The sequence below is a fragment of the Fringilla coelebs genome (assembly GCF_963513975.1).
Source record: "Fringilla coelebs genome assembly, chromosome: 1".
NCBI lineage: Eukaryota > Metazoa > Chordata > Aves > Passeriformes > Fringillidae > Fringilla > Fringilla coelebs.
This window is the reverse complement of record NC_140028.1, coordinates 65,395,344-65,415,133: the sequence shown is the minus strand read 5'-3', so window position 1 is coordinate 65,415,133 and position 19,790 is coordinate 65,395,344. Positions and strand designations below refer to the sequence as shown.

Genomic DNA, 19,790 nt, shown 5'->3' with positions numbered 1-19,790 from the left:
AACTACTGAAACACTTCTGCAGGCTGGGGTTTGATGGATGAGTTGCAATGAGAGTATGGCTGCAGTCATGTGCTGGGTTACAGGTCTCTGCCCTCAAGAGCCCGAGTTCACCGCCCTGTGGGAATGTGGCTTTTCTCTCGCTACAAGACAGTCTAATATGATATACTACAAATGCTAAAATTAATGGAATTATATTAACTAATCTCAACTTTTGTGATGTGATATGTGATCTAACAATGTTCCCATGCAGGCTGATCCTTCATCCTATCATTCCTCCTATTATGTCTTTATCTCATTCAGTAATTTCTCAGAAGAGGGAGAATCACATTTCCTTCCAGAATCTGTTTTTTGTCTTATGCGTTTTTCTTTTTAATGATTGAATCCACCAATTTTTAAATGAGTTTTAATCCACCAAGAGTACTTGCTTGTGCCTTGTGTTGGTCACCAGCCTTCTCCAGCAGCAGCTCTGGACAGAGCTCTCTGGTGCATGGGACTTTCAGTGCCTCTTGGTGGAGCCTGTTCACGGGCCCATCTACTAGAGGCTGCAGCGCCCTCCAATGCACTCTGTACAGCTTAGGTGCACACAAGTACACCTATTGCACTCACCACAATTACAAAACACCTCACAAATAAAAATAAAAAGTCAATGAATCTATAGGTTTTCATCAAACAGATCCTCAAGTTACTCACACCATACATGCAAATTAGATACACTTGTATTTAGCCAACTTCAATCAGCTTTCTTTGCTTTTTCACAGATGTGGTAATCTATCTCTTTCTTTGGAGCTTCTCTCACTTCAGAGTTGTCCACAGGATTCTAAGCTTACCTCTTTCTTCTTTCCAGACACATGTTGGGGAACTCTCTCGTTCCCTGCATTCTGAAATTCTCGCATTCCCAAGCTCACATACAAAGGAAAAGAACTACCTTAGCCAGCTTGAGCCATGTGTCCTAGTCTTGTAGAGATACAATATGTCCAGTGTACAGCTGCCTTCCCTTACATCTGTATAATTACAGGAAACAGACCTCAGGGACATCTCCCTGTAACCCTGGGGCATGATCAGCAAAATCAAGTGCCTCTACTGGAGCTCTCTGTCTTTTCCATTTTCAAAAACTCCAGTTTCAAAAACTTCCTTCCTCCAGTGAAGGAAGGCAGACTGTTCACCCCACCTGGAACTCTTCTCCTTAGCTTAATAAGGAATATTGTTAGAGACTTTTCCTAATGCTTAACTTGCCTTTTCAATTTTTATCTACTATCCTTGTGGAGAAGAGTGTTCCTATTTCCTCTATAACAACTTTTTCCATATTCAAAGACTGTTCACATCTTCCTTCAGTCTCCTCTTTTGGATTAAAGGATACTTTTGATCTCTTTTTGAGTACTTTCTGTCCTCCAGACTTTATTAATTTACAGCCCATCTCTCTCAGGTGCCCCAATATGAACAGGTACCTCAGCTAAGACCTTATCACATGTTGGTAACAAAGAAATACCAACCCCGCTTCTCACAGGCCACATGCTGATGTCTCCCTCCATCTTTTCTGTAGCAAAGAGTTAACAGTGCTCAGTTTGAAATATTCTGTGCCATCCCTGCTTCCAGATATAGCACAGTAATACTCACTCCCTCCTCTGTGCAGCTGACTATTCCTACTTAAGTGTAGCTTCTCATACACCTTACATTTTCAATTAACTTCTCCTATTTTTCATGATCAGTTTTAATTCAAATCTTGCCAGCCAGTCTGCTGCTCTGTGAGCTTGGCTTTTGTCACCTGGATAAATAAAAAATTTAATTATTACCTCCACATACCCCCATAAAGCATATTTTCTTGCATTTTTTTCCTCCTACCCTCTTTATTAAAGCCAGTTCTAGTTTGGAGACCTGCCACATACAGTTCAGGATTTCTAAGGACACATTCCAATACCCTAATGAGCTTTAAAACACCTGGTATTTAAAAAATAGTTATAAAAGCATTTGATACAAACAGACATCCTTTGCTAAAATTCTTCCATTTCAAATCTAATTTTAAATTCCATTGTGGAAGGCTCAAATCTCAATAATTTTCCATGCACAAAACCCTATAAAACTGATCAGAAATGACTTGAAAGATTTTTTTGTTTGGAAGCAGAGTTGCCATCACAGTTATTTTGTGACAGAGTCCTCCCTCCTACTCCTTGAGGCTTCTGTCACATTTCCTAGTAAATGAAACTCTGTGGTTTTATAATAATCTAGATTTTTCTCTGAGACCTCTAGTAGCAGTTAAGGCATCTGGCTTTACAAAAGGAAACATATGTATTACTAATACAAGTGTCATGGTTTTTTTAAACAGTTCTAAACTATTCTAAGCTTCATATATGTTCTATGAAGTATATGTTATGTTGCTATAGAGATTTAACTAGCACTTCTTTGGGATGTTCTGCAACTTGCTGCTGGCTTGGCCTCTGAAGTGACTGCAACCCTTTCCAATTTGTGCCGATACACCAAAGTTTCCATGATGTATTCCATGCTAGGTTATCTGTACAGGCTTGCTACAAAAGAAACCTGTGATTCCTGATAAATCTTTCTGTATACATCTGCCATAAATGTTGTGTGTGGATGTGATTTGGATAGGTTATGAGAGAAAAGCACAAACAGTTCAGTTATGTATTTTCAAACAGTATGTGGCATGTCAGTTTGGAAAGAATTCATGTTTAATTGCATCCGGAAGATTACAGTAGAAAAGTGCTGGGGTGAGGGATAAGGAGCCTCTCCTTTTCATTCTACCATGGAAAGAGAAACAATTTTGTCATTCAGCAATAAAAATAAAAAAATAATCCTTAGCAAGTTTTTGTATTACTGTTTCCAAACTGCTCACTGAAACCAAAACAAAGGGCCAACGTATGCTTGCCTTGCTCAAGAGAATAATTCCCACCAAAATCAACAAGACTGACTATTCAGATATGGACAGCAAAGTTTGGCCCCAAATAAACATCCCCATAACTAGGGAAAACACTAATCACCAAAGTGCACTTTACACCATAGTAGCTACATTTTCTTTATACATGCACAGTTTGTGCGACACTTGGTACATGGAACTAGCCAATGGAATATAAATAAGGTGTGCCGCTTCCTTTTAAATATGAACATTAATAATGAAGCACATTCACATTTTTGCCTTTCAAAGACCTTTTAAAAAAAAAATAAAAACACCTTTCCCAAAGTAACCTGGAACATGTTGTTAAACACAGCACGTATGATTCGAAGGATGGTATTCAGGTAGAACTTTCACACACAAAACTGGTATTTGCTGTATAATTGGAGTGACTTATGAAAATCCCAAGAAAATACAACCCTCTCACCAGGAGAGGAAGGTAACAGTTGTAGTGTTAATTCAGTTTCTTCTGAAAGGGCTTCCTTCTATCTCCAGAGTTGTCAGGGCTGAAGTCAGTACAGATACCATTAGGAGCAGAAAGAGATGAAGCCTCCAAGCCGCTCTCAGCTCCCATCTGATCAGCATAGAGATATTCTTCTGCAAAGTGTGGGTGCAACACAGCAAATGTGTAGAAGTCATCTAAAAAAAATAGTTGTTGCACAGAATCAGCTATTTGAAACAGAAGGATGCTAAATTTGAATACTTACACATATATAATCACATGATTTCTTTGGAGGAAAATAGCAGCAGTTAACATAACGCTATCCCCAGTTCTTGTTTTAGCTTTCAGCCTAACTTTATCACATCTGCAGAGCTGAGATGCTGTAAAGAGTTATCTAAGCCCTCTGAAAACACTTCAGGCCAGAGCTTAGCTGTATGAAGGGGTAAACAGACTCAGATTTGCATTAAAATGCATGATGAGCACCACATGCCCTGACATAGCATTTCACTATTCACTGGGGAAGTACAGAAGCCCTCCAGCTGAAGATCACTGAACATCAAGAGCAGTCATTTCTTAAACTCTTAAAACTCTTTTGCAAACATGCCCTTTAATGCTTTGCACTCATAGTTTGCTGCAGCCTAACAGCAGCTGTCATTGTTGCCTTCTGTTTTCAAGATTTCAGCATTTTAAAAGTCCCAATATTTAAGAGAATAATATTGAGGAGGTAATTTAAAACACAGGAAAGAGCTCCTGATTTTAATGCCACATAATAACATGATAATAAGAAAAACCAGATTAGTTCTTGGTGGAGTGGGGAACCTTTAACATCAAGAGGTAACATTCTGTGTTGAAAATCAGACACTGAAACTTTGTCTCAATTTGCCCATATGACGTGATCTGAACACAAGATACTGTACATGAACCAAGCAACAAGAAGCTATTCTTATAATGTAAACTGACACTAGAAAAATCTGGATGTGAATGTTTTCACTAATCCAGTCACCTACAGTGTATCACACACCTCCCACTCAAATTCACTGTGCTATCCCAGAAGAGCTCATGATCAGATGATGATGTGAATTCCCTGGAATGCAGAGCAGATGACACCCAAAGAAGCCTTTCAAAGGAGTGAAGCCCAGTTCCTCCTACAACTGGGCTGGTATGGAAGAAGGGAAACACTGCAGCTTTCCCTCTCTGCCACTCTTTGAGATGACATGATTTTTCAATACTGCAAAGGGCAAGGGAGCAAGTGAATGCCATATGGCTCACAGAGGCACTGAAGTTGTAGGGCAACCCTGCCTCTGAACTGTTGCAAAGGGATAGGTGAGGAGAAGGCAATAAACATAATTTTACCCTTCCACTCACAAAAAAGTGGGTATCCTTCATCTACAGTCTATATGGATCTAGACCATTCAGGACCTATAACTTCAACAAAAGTTGATGAAGTTTAGGTCATGAAAACCAACATTACCATCTGTGTTGAAAAATTCTATGTACAACAAGCTGATGGATCATATAAATGATAAAGTCTTCAAGAGGAAAGGGCAATCCAAATTGAACAGAGTAACATTTTAGATGCATCTCAGTAAGCTGACATTTTGGGTCTTGTTGAAATAAGTACTGAAAGTATTAAGGAATACTTATTGAAGTTTTACTTGCAGAGTGCAATGAAAAGTGCTTGGAATCCCATTTGCCTTATTCATCAGAAACGTGAAACAAGGTCATGTAGAAAGAACCAACTATTCCAGCATCTAATCACAGGTCTCATCTTGGAGTTCAAACTGAAAGCAACTGTGAAGCATTAGACTGAAGGAAAAGATCACCTCAGTCATTAACTTGGGGAAAGAAGGCAATTTTGCTTCCCACCTCCATTAAAACAAAGAGACAAATAAAGAACCCAAAGTGGAGTTAAGATTCATGTTGATGCTTTTGCTTTAAATATGCATATGTACTACAAGAACTTCAGGAGGTTTTTCTCCTACCCTTGAAACACCCTCCTACTACTTGATGCTCCTCCTGGAAGCTCTGTGCTTGTTCATCTTCTCTAGGTTTTTTTCCGCTAAGCTAAATAATATTATAATCCTGTGGTTAATATATAATTATTTCCAGCTAATAATTCTTCCTTCCCTGATTCTTCATCCATACAGATACTCCAAATATGGCCAATTCCCCCTTTTTTTTTCTGGCTACAGCAAGCCAGGCAGTCTGAATTGTCTATCAAGAGCTGGTTGAGAGTTTTCTAGAATTTGACAGGCCCTCCTAGAGAACCTACTCAAACTCTTCAGAATCATGTCTTAAGACTGATAAATCTTGCCTCTGTCTATATTAGGCTAAAAGGAAAAGCATTGCAATGAAAGTGCATCTGAACAACTAAGCCAACTGCACACTGTATAAGAGGACTGATACATAAATCTTTGGCAACCAGAGTGCTTTCAGCCATGCAACAAAAATTCAGATTTCCAAAAATTCAGATTCACAACCTCGATTTTGCTCTTGATTATTCTGTTTACTTGCAATCTGAGCTTTACCTTTGAGATGAGATCTGTGGCTTCAAGGACTCTGCTGTGCATGCAGCAATTTAGGTTTGATACTTCAGGTATTTTATCTTTCGCTCTTACAAGTAAGGCTCAACCTAATCTTCCTGCTTTAAATTCCAACACCCTAGAAAGGAGATTGGCAGTGCTGTGTGTATCCAAAGTAAGATTAGTTCCATCAGATACAATGCTTTGATTTCTAGGAACTTGTCTGGACAGTATCTTCAGAACTGTGTGGTCTGCAAGTTTTTTCACCTCTCCTCTCTAGTAAGTGCAACAAATGGAGCATGTGTGAAGTTCCACATATTCTCAAGAAGGCAAGAGGTTGAATATTTATGACAGGAACTCTCAGGACAGAGATGCACTACTGAAAGTCACTGGCAACTTCTAATTCTGTAATTTAGTAACTTGGACTTACTCCCACTATTAAATTTTTAGATATGTTAAAATGACATGTTTCTGCTATAAAATGAGCACTTCTCTCAGAAAAACTGCTAAGAAAAGTTTCAAAGAAATTATGTAAACATCATCCTGCTATCTGCTTTGTGTTCCATCACAAAAGACTATTCTTGACTACAGGATATAAAATAGTGAAAATGAGGACCAAGCACTCCAGTGGCCACTGCTGTGGCTTGGTGGTGCAGATTTTCTTGTAATGGGAACATATGATGACCACTTATGGAAAAAGTGCAGATTAAATGCAACACTTACAGATTAATATTAAAATACTAATTCTTTGGCAACTCACATGACCTGGTCTGAGTTCACTTGTAAATGACTGCAAATTTAGCTATTCTCAAACAATGAGATGTGCCAAAATTAAAATTCGGCTGCACTTACCAGCTTAAGATTTGTGCTGGTATTTTTGAAGCCAGTGATTGGGAGGTGGGGGGAAGAGCTGAGTCACTGCACATTATGAGTTGGAAGACAAGAAGCAACAGTGATAGGCAGGAAAAAGGCAATGGGCAGGATGGATGTGGAAATGCTGGGGATGTGACAGATACAGGCACAGAAAGGAAAGGGATAGTACAGCAGGAATCAAGGAGAGAAGACAGTAGTTGGGCAAAAAGGAAAGGACAGTGGCAATACTGTCCTGACACTGACTTCAGTAACTCTAAAATATTTGTGCATTTGAAGCTTTACATACATACTGTATGCTTGAAACAGAGGAATTACTAATGTAGAAACTATGATTTACTAACACTAATGTATTATTTTGTAAGATTTTTACCAATTAAATACATACTGATTATCCTGAGGGAAAACAATTAGAACAGGGTATGTCATAAGCACCTCTACTGGAGATACTTAATATGCTGGCTCTCAAAAACTCAGTTAATACTCAAATGATACAACTAAATTTAGAACCTTACTGCATAAAACATAAATAATCAGAAGTAGCGTATAAGTACTCTGACTCCCAGCACAATCTATTCACGCAGGTCTCGATTTTTCAAATGCAACTTTCTCGCCTCCATTCCACCTACATTGCAGACTATAGAATAGGCAGCCTGGTTAACCCCCTCATTTCCTGCTCTCAGACACAAGACACAAAACAACAAGACAGAGCTAAGGCACGTTTCTTTTAAAATACACATTCACCTACATGGAAGTCATAGAAGAGAATACTTTGAAGAGCTAATCCTCATACTATGTGACTTGAAGAGAAGGGGAAAACTGAAAACATGCAAACATGGCATTTGATACCAAAGGTGAAACTCATTTTTTAAAACGTAAATTTACTTTGTTTGCTGTGCTGTTATCAGTACTGAAGTCACCAAGCCAACTAAAAAGGCAGAGTTTAATAAAAATGTAATTGCTTTGTTTGTCAACATGAGTGCAAGCATTTTGTGTCAGCTCAGATGCAATTAGAATACTTACCATATGTAATCTTTCCTTTTTCCTCTTCATCTACAGCTCTAAAAAGATGTGTAACATCAATTTGTGACACACCCATGGCAGTCTTCAGAATATGAGCTAAATCCTCTTCTGTTACAGTTCCGCCTTCTGACTGGTACAGCTGTGAATCAAAACAGCAAGATAAATCATTGCAAAGCTGAATGCCAACTCCTATAAACAGCACTACACTGAAGTAAAGCAAAACAAAAAGTTGGTATTAGAAATTCTAGTCACTCTCAGACTGATGTGATGTATTAAGGATTTCAGATTAGTCTGGGTAAAAAATATCATCACCAGTTCACATGAGCATGCTTCGAAAGTAAAGCTTGCTATAATCAGAAAAAGTCCTATGTTTACATGTCTAACCACTGGAATCACCGTGATACTCAGCAACAAGACTGTCAAACACAAACATGTTTTGCAAACATATAACTGAGAACAATATTCAGTCCTTTGAGCTACGTGTCTGAACTCCAACACAGTCTGTAATATTGGGAGATATATTTAGGTCAGCCTAAATCAGATACCATTTCCACTTGGTCAGGTGTAAAACTCAAGATTCCTTTGACCAAAATCCAAGAGCGAGTTTCCATTAAATGTCTGTATCTAAATGGTATTAATCAGAAGAATCCTACCCATCTACATATGGGCATATAATTTTCTACAAGTATTTATTCTAGAAAACAATCAATTGCCTACTCTTACATCCTTAAGAGTTACCTCAGAAAGAGTTAGCTTTACTGCTGACAGATTGATAATTATGAATAATTGCTCAGTCTCATTCCATTTTTGCATATGCATGGTGTTTTACCCTGAGAAATGGACATGAATACTTCAAAACATCTGTACCAAATACAGCTTCATTGTGCTTCCTTAAAATGACACAATTTGCCTATACAATGTGAAGTGAGAGAAAGAAATATTTCAAAACCTCTCTCCTTTTCAAGCATGACAACACTGAAAATATCAAACCATGTAAAGTGCCATTTAGGAAACTTCCTTTTAATTTCTCTACATCATTGACAAGGTGGGAACTGATGAGATTGAACAAAACAGGCATAAGTATGTATTTTTCACAGAAGCAAAGCAATTGCCATGAGACAGCACACCTTAGTGGGGTGCCCCCCCAATAGGGGAATAAAAATATTGAAACTCCATGGAAGAAAACATATGCTCAAATCAGGAATCTTGGCTTTTGCCCCCTGCACCTAGCCTGCGCACAGTTTCACAGGACTAGGGCAAGGACCAAAACATTTCTTTAATAAAACCTAATACATTCTCCCAGAACAAGTAGTCAGGTAATATTGGGTGGTCAGTATAAACACTATATTGACAGGATTTACAATAGCCTTTAGTTTCCTTAGCAGTTTGGAAGGGAAGGTGTAGCACTTACACTGGAGCGCTGCTCTTAGTCCAAACCTCCTGCCAAGGTGGGGCCACCCAGACCAGGGTGCACTGGAGTGCATCCAGGTGTGTTTGGAATGTCCCCAAAAAGGGAGACTCCACAACCTCCCTGGGAAGCCTGTTCCAGTGCTCTGCCACCCTCAATATAAACAATTTCTTCTTCATCTTGAGGTGGAACTTCTTGTGATTTAGTTTATGGGCACTGCTCCTCATTCTGTCACTAGGCATCACTGAAAAGAGTTTGGTACCATTGCTCTGACACCCACCTCTGAGATATTTATATGGATTAATGAGATCCCCTCTCAGTCTTCTCTTGTCCATACTAAACATCCCCAGCTCCCTCAGTCTCTCCTCATAAGAGAGATGCTCCAGACCCCAAATCATCTTTGTGGCCTTCACTGGAGCCTCTCCATTACCTCCTTGTCTTGTGCTGAGGAGCCCAGAACTGGACCCAGCACTCCAGATGTGCCTCACTAGAGCCAAGTAGAGGGGCAGGATCACCTCTCCTGACCTGCTGGCCACACTCTTCCCAGAGCACTCCAGGATCCCACTGGCCCTCCTGGCCACAAGGGCACTGCTGGCTCATGGCCAGCTTGCCATCCAGCAAGGCTCTCAGGTCCTTCTCTGCAGAGCTGCTCTCCAGTGGGTCACAGCCCAGCCTGTGCTGGCACTTGGGGCTTTCCTCCCCAGATGCAGGACCCTGCATGGGCCCTTGCTGAACCTCATCAGGTTTCTCCCCAAACTCCTCTCCAGCCTATGGAGGTCTCATTGAATGGCAGCACAGCCCTCAGGTGTATCTGCCACACTCCCCAGTTTTGTAACAACTCCATATAATGATACTATTCAAGTTCTTCACTAATACACCAAACAGGTTAACGTTGAAAACTTGTAGCTACGTGAAATGTTGCACTTTTCCTGAAAGAAGTAGCACATGGCAGAGGGGAGCACCTGTTCAAAGTCATACACTCATGAACTATGGGGGTTCTTCAAAGGCTCCAGGTAAGTTGTGTGAGTATCTTATTGTAGGTGAAGTCAGGACATGAGGTAGAAAAGGATTAAAAAAGGTTCTCTTTCCGTATTTTTTAATCCCAGAATAAGCAAAATTTCCTCAGCTTGACACTTTTCTTAACCCTTCCAATCATCACTAGCAGGATAAAATGAGCCATACCTGCTTCTGCTTCTTAATACATGCATAAGCCTTCTTTGCAGTTTTACAGCTAACTTTATATTTTGTAATTAACAAAGTGACTCAAAATTATGTATTATGAGTCAGGGAGTGAAGCAGATAATGAAGAACAGAAATTTTCCTAAAAAACAGTTTAATTAACTTCAAGTGCTTCCAGAAAGAAAATAACCATCCAGTCTGAGCTTTTCTTCCTCTCAAATAATAAAACTATTTTGCATATTATCAAGCATGACAGCTAAATAAAAAAAAAAAAAATTTTCCCAAAGCCCCCTTTACATTTACTTCAAATTTGTTCATTTTAGTATGAAGACACAGAGCTGACCAACAGCACCTATTTTTCTATGCCATTTGATAGCTGAAATGGACTGAGTGAGGACTGAGACCTTTCTTTCTCCTTTTCCCTCAGAAGCAGCAATAAATAACAGCAGCTACTAATGGCAGATTTTCCACAATATTTGTAGCAAATAAATATTTTTGCTCCATCCTCCTTTATCAAATTTATTGGATTCTGGCCGAAGGGTAAGAAATGATACATGTGAACACTAAGCATTCACAGGAGCCTCATTTCTTCAGCAACACTTATTTTAAGTCATCATGCTGAAGAACCTGAACACAACTACACAGAAAATAAGGCTGCAATGTATCACCATGCAATTGAATGCTCTGAGCTCCATGCATTCACTAGTGAAGACAGCATCAAGACTTAGCACTTCTCAGTTTCAGTGAAGACCATGTGAATTCAAGGCAAAGGGAAAAGATGATGCAGGATGCAGCACAGTTTGCATGTTGAAACAGTAATATTAAAGAAATTAATTGAAAAGTAATAAATCAAGGTGTCAGAAACCCATTGGTTAAGCATTGCTGCTGTCACTGTCCCAAAAGCTTGCATTAACAATCTATGGTGATGCTACAACAAACCACCGAGGCTAGAGCAAGATCAGGAGCACTTCTGGGAAGCATCAAGTCTGGACAAAGACTGCAGGACCAACCACCACACATACATGGTAAGACTAAGAGGGAAGAAAATTTTAACAAGAAGAAAAAAAGGAGATGAAAAAAATCTCTATTAACATGTAGGAAATTAAAAAAAATATTATATTAACTTGAAAAACTAGATTTGATTGAAACATTCTAAGAGTAGCTAGTACTACTCAACAGACTGTTTGTTTAGAGGAATCTGTACAAAGGACTTGAAGTTTGGAACTTAGTTTGCTAAAAAGGATTCTGCCAGAATTTTACAGAGAACAATTTTAAACAGCAAGCATTCATAATTTTACACAACCTACACTTGCAATGAATTTCCTGTTAACACAAACTCTTAATCTAAATTTCCATTAATATTGTTTTAAAATGTCATCAAGTATTAAAAGGAAATGTGGAAACATCTATTGAGTCTAATGCCAGTATTAGTAATTTCTAAAAATAAGTAAACTACATAAACCAAGAAAATGCAGCTTACCTGAAATGCCAGCTGAATTGTTTCCAGAGTTTTGGATGGCTTACAGACAACTGACAGAGCAATGACAAATTCCCGAATGTCAATTACACCATCTTCATTCTGTGAAGGAAATCCTTCCATCAAAATAGTGCAGTTTGCTGAGAATTTTCAGAAATAACTAACAGTTGCTAAAAATGCAGAATGTTCTGAAAGATTGTTACATGTACCATGACAAAAAAAACCAGTCTCACTGAAATGAAATCACATGAGGACAAGAACCTGGGTGAAAGCTCTGCAGATTCTTTTCACAGTCTCAGTCAAAAGTCACAGTTGAAATATTCTTGAAAGACAGCATTGCTACTGTCACCCTTCACTTGCATATTTAAGGTTTTTCCATTAAAGCATCTGAATCACTGGGCTGAAATTAAAACCAGAGAATCAGAGAACAACACACCCTAATTTAAGCCCTGAATACATGACATTTGCTCCAAGAGAGAACACTGTGGACATATCCACCTCCTGGTCCAGACAGCACCTCATCCACACAAAGATAATCATCATTTCCCCATTGTGACTGTTTGCCAGAGGAATGAGATATTGGCTCACCTGCTAAGATCCTTCAGGTTTCAGGCTCGTAGAAGAACATGTCATTTATTTACAAGGTAAATGAAATATCAGCTAACAAACACTGCATTCATTTGCTATGAGCAGCAGCAGACGTCTAGCCTGACCCTACCTTTCTTCCTCTTCATATTTTGCATCTAGAAAAGAGATAGGTTTTGTCCAGCTGATATTCCTTTTAAGTTCTAGCTGAAGGAATGCTTTATTTAGCTGAGACAGGTGCCCTTAACCTTGTTGAAAGGGAAGTGCAGTAAGCAAACTTTATGGTAAAATGCCCAGAAATCAGACCTCAGTGAATTCAACTGAAACAGAAGTAGGCTAAAGTGGAGTTTACCAAAAGTAGTAAAATTCTAAAACTTAAATGTTGTTTCTTACCTCATCAAAAAGTGCAAACATACTTTCTAATGTCCGAGAAACTGGAAATTCCAAGTAGGCTGAGAATTCTTTGAGATCAACCTTTTCTTTCTTCATTTTCATGGCACTGGCAGCATATTTATCAAGATCATCTTCAAGTGTTTCTGGCTTCAGCCTATAAAGCATATTATTTTTGCACATTTTAAAAATCAACCCAGTTTTAACAATATGTATTTCAAAATATCAAATGAAAAAATGGATGATTATAGCGTAAAGCATTACAAAGTCTGGTTTCAGAACTATTACACAACTTTGTTATCAAATAATGTATTTCTGGAATTTTAAAGCTCCCATTAGTTCTCAAGCTGTATCAGGAATTACTGCAAGAGCTTAAGAACCCCGGACAAACTCACATCCTTTAGTCTACCTTGATTACAAATCATATGTGATAGAGTTCAACAGGAAGAAACACAGTCTAGAACTAGCTAATAAATTCCAATCATGGAGAACTAGATGTAATTTAGGTCACCTGAAAATGGCTGTATTGTAGGACACTAACATAAACCAATTACGTTTCCAAATTTACTAATGTCACTGAACAGGAAGGACATGAGGCATCTTACCTAAAAAAAAAAATCAGGGATTACATAATAGTGATTATACAGTTAATCCTGTTTATCAGTCCTCATTTTTCACATTCAGTCTTGAGTTGGACACCATTATGAGGTAACCCAAACAAAATTCTTGTAGTTCCTACAGCTACAGAATTTCCTTAGTCCTTCCCTATTGCAAAACCAGACACTGACTGATGAATGAACAACTTTATACTTATATAGATATCTACTGCAGGGTTGTTGGTTGGATTTTTCCCTAAGTCAAGCTGCCTGTTTTGGCTCTGCAAAAAAAAAAAAAAAAAAAAACCCAAAAAAAAACCAACCCCAAAAGCAACCATACAAAAAAGCCCTACTGAATAATCTTACTATGAATAAAATAAATAGTGCTGCAGGTATGATGTAAAGAAAAGCAGCTTTCCCCCCTAATACAACATCAAGCAGATCTGGATCAGGTCTCCTCTGAACTGATTTAGGGTAACTTGGGCATCTTTCCACTCTGAAGACAAAAGATGCCAGTGAAGTCTCCTACAATGTCCTTCTGCAATTGCCTGTTTTGCTGCTTGCTGCTGCAGACAAGGAAAAGCAGTTATTCACGCAACTCAGAAGCTTACACCAGAACTGTTCCCAGACTGCAGCTGGGACTCTTCAGCAGCTTCCTCTCAGTAACAAGAATGAATAAAATGCTTAATATCAGCATTCTGAGGAGCTTCTGAAATAAGATCAGAGCATTTCTGCTCAGAAGATGACCTGATATATCAGCTCCAGAACTTGATTGCTTGCTCTAGTGACCCTTCCTAAACATCACAACTCTTAAGTAAAAATACAACTCCCATGACTTTTGTCATGACCTATACTGACTTACCAATATGTACAAACTAACCAGCCAAGACCTGTATTTCTGAATTATAAGACTTTAACATGCAAGAATTCTTCCAGAAACCCACGGCTCCTATAGAAAATTCACAAATTCTCCATCCTAGCTTTAAAGCGCTTATCTCAAGACTTAGTCTTAGACGGTGAAAAAAGAATGAGACACCCTTCTGCAAACATTAGTTTTCCACAATCAAGTAGAAAAGTAAAAGGAACAACAACATTAAAGAAAAAAATCCATAGAGGATTTTAGATGCACACAGGACTCATCTTCTCACATGCAGGATTACATGCAAGAAGTGTCCACCGATAATACATCCCAGAGTAGTGGCTGCACTGGATTTTAACTGCAGCACCAGGACAGCTGGCATCTAAATCCTCCCTTGAGATAAGCCCCCACTGACACAGAATATGTAGTGTAACATTTGTTTCTAAATCAGAGAGATTTTGCTTGCAATGAATTGTCTCAAAATTCACCTTCTAGAACTGAGGGAGCACTCATTTGGTGAGTAGCACTCAAGACTTGCAAGATCTCCTCCTCACCAGTAATTAAGCCTGAACAACTATAGAAGCTTGAAGGCAAAATCTTGCGTGGAAAGTAACACAGCTCATCAGGAATCTTACAGGCATCTTGAGTTTATGTTTTGTAAATATAGAAAGAGGTGTAAAGCCATCTCAAAAACAGTATGTGGATCAGTGAGGCAAACTGCTTCAACTTGAGTATGACAGCATCTTGCTTCTGGTCATCCAAGGTGGGCTCACTTCCCTCCAGCCTTTCACAACCAGGAAGACAATAATATGTTGATGACCATAAGCTGCTAAACTGAAGCCTTCAGAAGCCAAGTGCAAATTTCATAATAGGTTGTGAGCCAATGTGAAAAGATCTGAATGTCCCAATTCCTTTATAATTGTTACTTTTATCCCAATGGAGGCGATAAATTATAGAAAGTCCACAACAAATGTCTTCCCTCATGAAATGATGTCTGTTGGCTTAATAGTTTCCATGCAGGATCTAGGCTTTATGATATATAAAACTATTTTCTGTTGTGGTCTTTTGCTTCATTTTTAAGGTCAGTGCACACTAAAGAGAACAGGAAGTATTCCTGAGTCCATGAAGACGGAAAGGACATTTTTCAAGATTAATAGCTCTGAACATTAAATTTTTCACAGCAGACTTCACAAGGAAAACCAGATCCCTCAAGGTAGAATATTTTGCAGCATAATTATCACTATTTTTAGCAAGTAAGCTAGTTTTAGCTATATTTGACTATTTGAAAAAAAGCTTATTTCTTGCATGCTGGGAACCTGCCAAAAACCTTCAGAGAGCTGGAAGAACAGCTGGATCTTGTAGCTAGCTACTGGAAACTGCAAGCACAGAGAAACATGCCCTAAGCCAGAAAAGCACAATACATTCAGCTTTATGTCTGCTGATGTACTTCTGGGCAACTTCTTGCCATCATAGAGCAAGGATACTGAAAAACTGCAAAACTGACCTTCTTGAATACTCTTGGCACACCCTGCCTTGATCCACAAAAGCAGGGGCTACCATGGTTGGTATTTGCTGTCATGCCTGATCCATGATCACCTCCTGTAGTGTAGAGCATTGTTTTTATCACAAATGCAGAAGGTACACATCCTCCAGAGGTTTTTTTCCTTGTTATAGATGACCACTGAGCACTCTGAAGTCACAGCACAGGTAGTTAGCTGTGAGGGTTATTACTCTGGGGACATGAAGTTCTACCTATAGTATGGACCATTTCAGAGACACATGGAGAACAGAAGTCTGCATTGCAGTCTGGATGGTAGAGGCTGTTGAGCAAGAATAGGCAGGCACCAGGCCTGAGGTCCTTGCAGATCTTGGCAGCTTACAGCTGCATTGACTAACAGGATCCTCATGGTCAACTTCATGAGGTAATATTGGGAATTAGAGCAAACAGAAACTTGAAACAACAGGAGCAAATCCATTCAAACCAGAGCTCAAGGATCTGCTTGCAGACAACTACCCTAAAGCAACTCTTAAGAAGCATCTCATAAAAAGACAGACTAGACTTAATTAAATGTATTAACACTTCTTGAAGGAGAAGATATTCAAAGAAGTTTTAGTAAGGCACAAAATCCAAACAAGATTCAATGTCCAGAACATGGCAATAGATTCAGTTCAAGTAAAAATAGAGACTCACTTTAAACAGTGGGGCAATCACTTACAGAATAAGTCATGAATGAAGCAGAGGATTTACAATGTAAGAAAAAAAAAGAAAGCTATAACATAGACTGCACATAGTTTAGCAATTAGCTTGTTGGTCAGACAAATTATCAGACTGGAGAGAAACACAACTCCTTGAGGAGTAATGAATGCACAATTTGAGACTATGATCAATTGATCTCATTGATAAAGCAGTGATTTTATCACAGAGTTTGGTACAAGCCAGTTGTACAGCTCTGTTAACAGAGCCTGAGCTCTTCCTTAGATGAAGTATGAGAACTCACTGCTGTGCCTGCATGGATTCTGGACTGGATCCCATCCAGCTGAGCACAGGCTAAGCAAATTTTACAGACAACGATAATGAATCCTGTAGACACATAATGTGCACACTAGTAAACTGAGGTGTAAGTTGATTTCAAAAAATAGAAACCAAAATCAACTCTGAATTTGCCTTACTATAGGAATCTTAAAATTGGATGTTACCTTGAAAGTATGTCATTGCTCAAAAATAAGAGTTAAGAGCAGATGAAAAATCCATTGGACAAAATTTACTCTTCCAGTTATTTAGGAATGCTAGTAGGTGATCTTAATGCCTCCCTGGCCTCAAAACCTTAGAATAAACAGCAAAATGACTACATTATTATCAAATGTGCATTAGAGATGAAGTCATATTACAATCTTCATCCAATTGTGCCAGAAAAATACCAGCATAATACCCTTCTTATTGGCACACACCCAAATTCAGAGAGGATTATATTTCACCAAAGATTAATTGCTCATAGCAGAGAGAGAGCTCCTGGGCTGCAGTGAACCTCACTCACAAATGCATGCAACTGTTTCAGAGGCCAAAACAAAACCCTAGAAAAGCATAATTTGAAAGAACAGCTTTAAATTGAGCAGACAGAAGCCAGACAACTTAACAAGAGGATTAAACTGAATCCCAGGATTATCAACTGCATAATAAGAGACGTGGGTGGTTGGTTTGTTTTGTTTCACTTGTTTTTCTTCCTTAGTACTGTAAATTCAGAGCCTTTTAAACAAAGTGAGAATCTTCATTTTCCGTTATAAGTCTCTCCTATCCTAATGGAAGTTTTTCAGATGGAAGCCCTGACAATAGATTAGTATATGCTTGTCATCTGAATTCATGATGTGTGCTGTCCTACATTCCTTATTCTCCAACAGAGCTTGTTCTTCTTTATTTTCATTTATGTACACAAGATGAAGATGAAGGAAAAATTAGTGAAAGGAAATAAAATACACAATGGAAACATTAAACTATGCTCTGTACTTTCAGGTGATGAGACAAGAAAATGAAAAAAGGTGTTTGCATATTGAGAGTTAATAAGATGAGGCTGTACATTTAGTTCATAGTTGCTCAGTAAGATCACTGGAGAAGCAGGAGAAAAAGTGGAAAACAGTGACAAGTTCTACTATTTGATTTATGTAAATTTTTCAGGTTTGCTGAGGGTTTTTTGAAAGGTAGAGCTAGCAGAAGTAGCACTATGGGAAGAAAGAAGAGAGGACCCACGCTGCATGCAGTGAGCTACAGCTGCATTAGAAAGTCCATCCTGCTCAAAAGATCAACCACCACCTTGTCCTTCTCAGGAAAGGGTGACCCCTCTGTCCTCACAATTACAAGGCTAATCCAGTCACAAGATTGCTGTTGGCAGCATTTGTTTTTCCTCCAGAGATGTCACAGGAAAAGGCAATTGACTCTCAACTGTACCAAATACTAGGAATCCCATGGTATTCCCGATCCTCTTCAGAAACTGTCTTCTAGCTCTAAAATGAATGCTTCTGACTCTTTCTGCTCACTTGTCAGATGGAAAATAAGAATTTTACAACCTACTCCACTCATTAGGATTCAGGGGTGCTGCTTGCAAGTGAAGTACTGTTTTAATTTTACACTTGTGTTTCCCTGATTGCATGATGACAACATTCCATTTATACTCATAAATGCAATATTGTTACATGATGGGAAAATTACAGATATATAATAAAGATGCACCTTACATATAAATATTGTATATGCTCACCCCAGGCTTCTCACAAGCTTTGCAAATTCTAAAAGACATGTATCTGAAGGTAGACGAAGCTGTCCCTCAGCCAAAGCCAGCTGACAGTCTTCAAATGTGTAGTCTGTCACAGGAACTCCCAACGCCCTTGAATAAACCAAAGAAAAACTGTAAACAAGACAGCAAGAAAACTGAGCAGAATAATCACTTATTTCACAGCAAGAAATCCTGTAACAATTATGTTCTCTATTCTGAAAAACTTTAAGGAAGAGCCAATAAAAGTAAGTTTACATAGAGAGAACGAAATATGGTACTGGATCTGTTGCAGAGCACCTGCTTTGACTGAGTCTATAAAAATATGCAAGAACACAAGGCAAAAATTAGGCAGTGCATAGACTTTCATAGACATAAATTTCATATAAGTGAATAACCAGGGTTTCAAAATTTTTAATCTAGAACACAAATATATATTTATTAACAACTGTGCCCAATATTTTTATTATTCTTGATTTATTAAATGTGTTAGCGCAATCACCTGAGCAGAACAGCTATCACCTTCAGCTAATATTAATATTATACAAAAGGCAACATTTCTCTATAAAGAACAGCTAGAACACAACATATAAAAACAAGTAGAGTTAAACTCTAAGCAAAAAAATTATTTTTAAATGTATGACAAAGGTAGAAAAAAAATACTCCCGAGTCTTTATACACCAAACAATTCAGTACTGGTTTTGGCTTCACTTCTAACTTGATGCTCTGTAGTAATTGTAGCACCAAAAGATAATTGATGGAAATCCTGATATTGTAGCTGCCCTGCATTTGCTGTGGCTAAGTTGAGAGAAAGACAGTGTGGGGTGAAAGAAGCCTTTAAGAATTCAGTGTACAAGCATAAGATGTAATTCAGAAAGCCAACATAGCTCCATATAAGCTACTCATCTGCCACATTTTTTATTATACCTGATTTTACTTATCATAGTAAGGAGCATTATCTCCTTTATGCAGCTTTTTCTAGTTTGATGAAATCTTCACAAAATTTTTTTGCTCAGTTACCTTCATTCTTTTCATCTACAGTTTGCCTACCTTACTGCCAGCCACCTTTTTCATGTATGAAGTTAATATACACTAATGGCAAGACTGATGCAAAACCCTGAGGCCTGCCACACTAATTTTGGCTTTGATGAAAATTCTGCATTCAATTCTATGCTTTACTATGCTTTACTATAAGTAGTTTGATCTGTAATGGCAGTTACCTCTTATAAAACAATTTCTGTCAAACAGTCTCTTCCTCACAGAACCTCACTCGAA

At 38.4% G+C, this 19,790-nt stretch overlaps 1 protein-coding gene across 1 annotated transcript in view; it reads right to left on the bottom strand.

Moving 5' to 3' along the window:
• Positions 1-1,941: 1,941 nt before the first annotated feature.
• The window catches only part of LPCAT1 (lysophosphatidylcholine acyltransferase 1), a 60,129-nt gene continuing 42,280 nt past the window's right edge, over positions 1,942-19,790 (bottom strand). The window contains exons 10-14 of the mRNA XM_084215508.1: positions 18,504-18,629; positions 12,802-12,955; positions 11,827-11,925; positions 7,760-7,898; positions 1,942-3,541 (exon numbers count right to left, since the gene is read on the bottom strand). Coding sequence (XP_084071634.1) covers positions 3,357-3,541; positions 7,760-7,898; positions 11,827-11,925; positions 12,802-12,955; positions 18,504-18,629 — 703 coding nt within the window. The 3' untranslated portion in view covers positions 1,942-3,356. The remainder of the gene's footprint in view (positions 3,542-7,759; positions 7,899-11,826; positions 11,926-12,801; positions 12,956-18,503; positions 18,630-19,790) is intronic.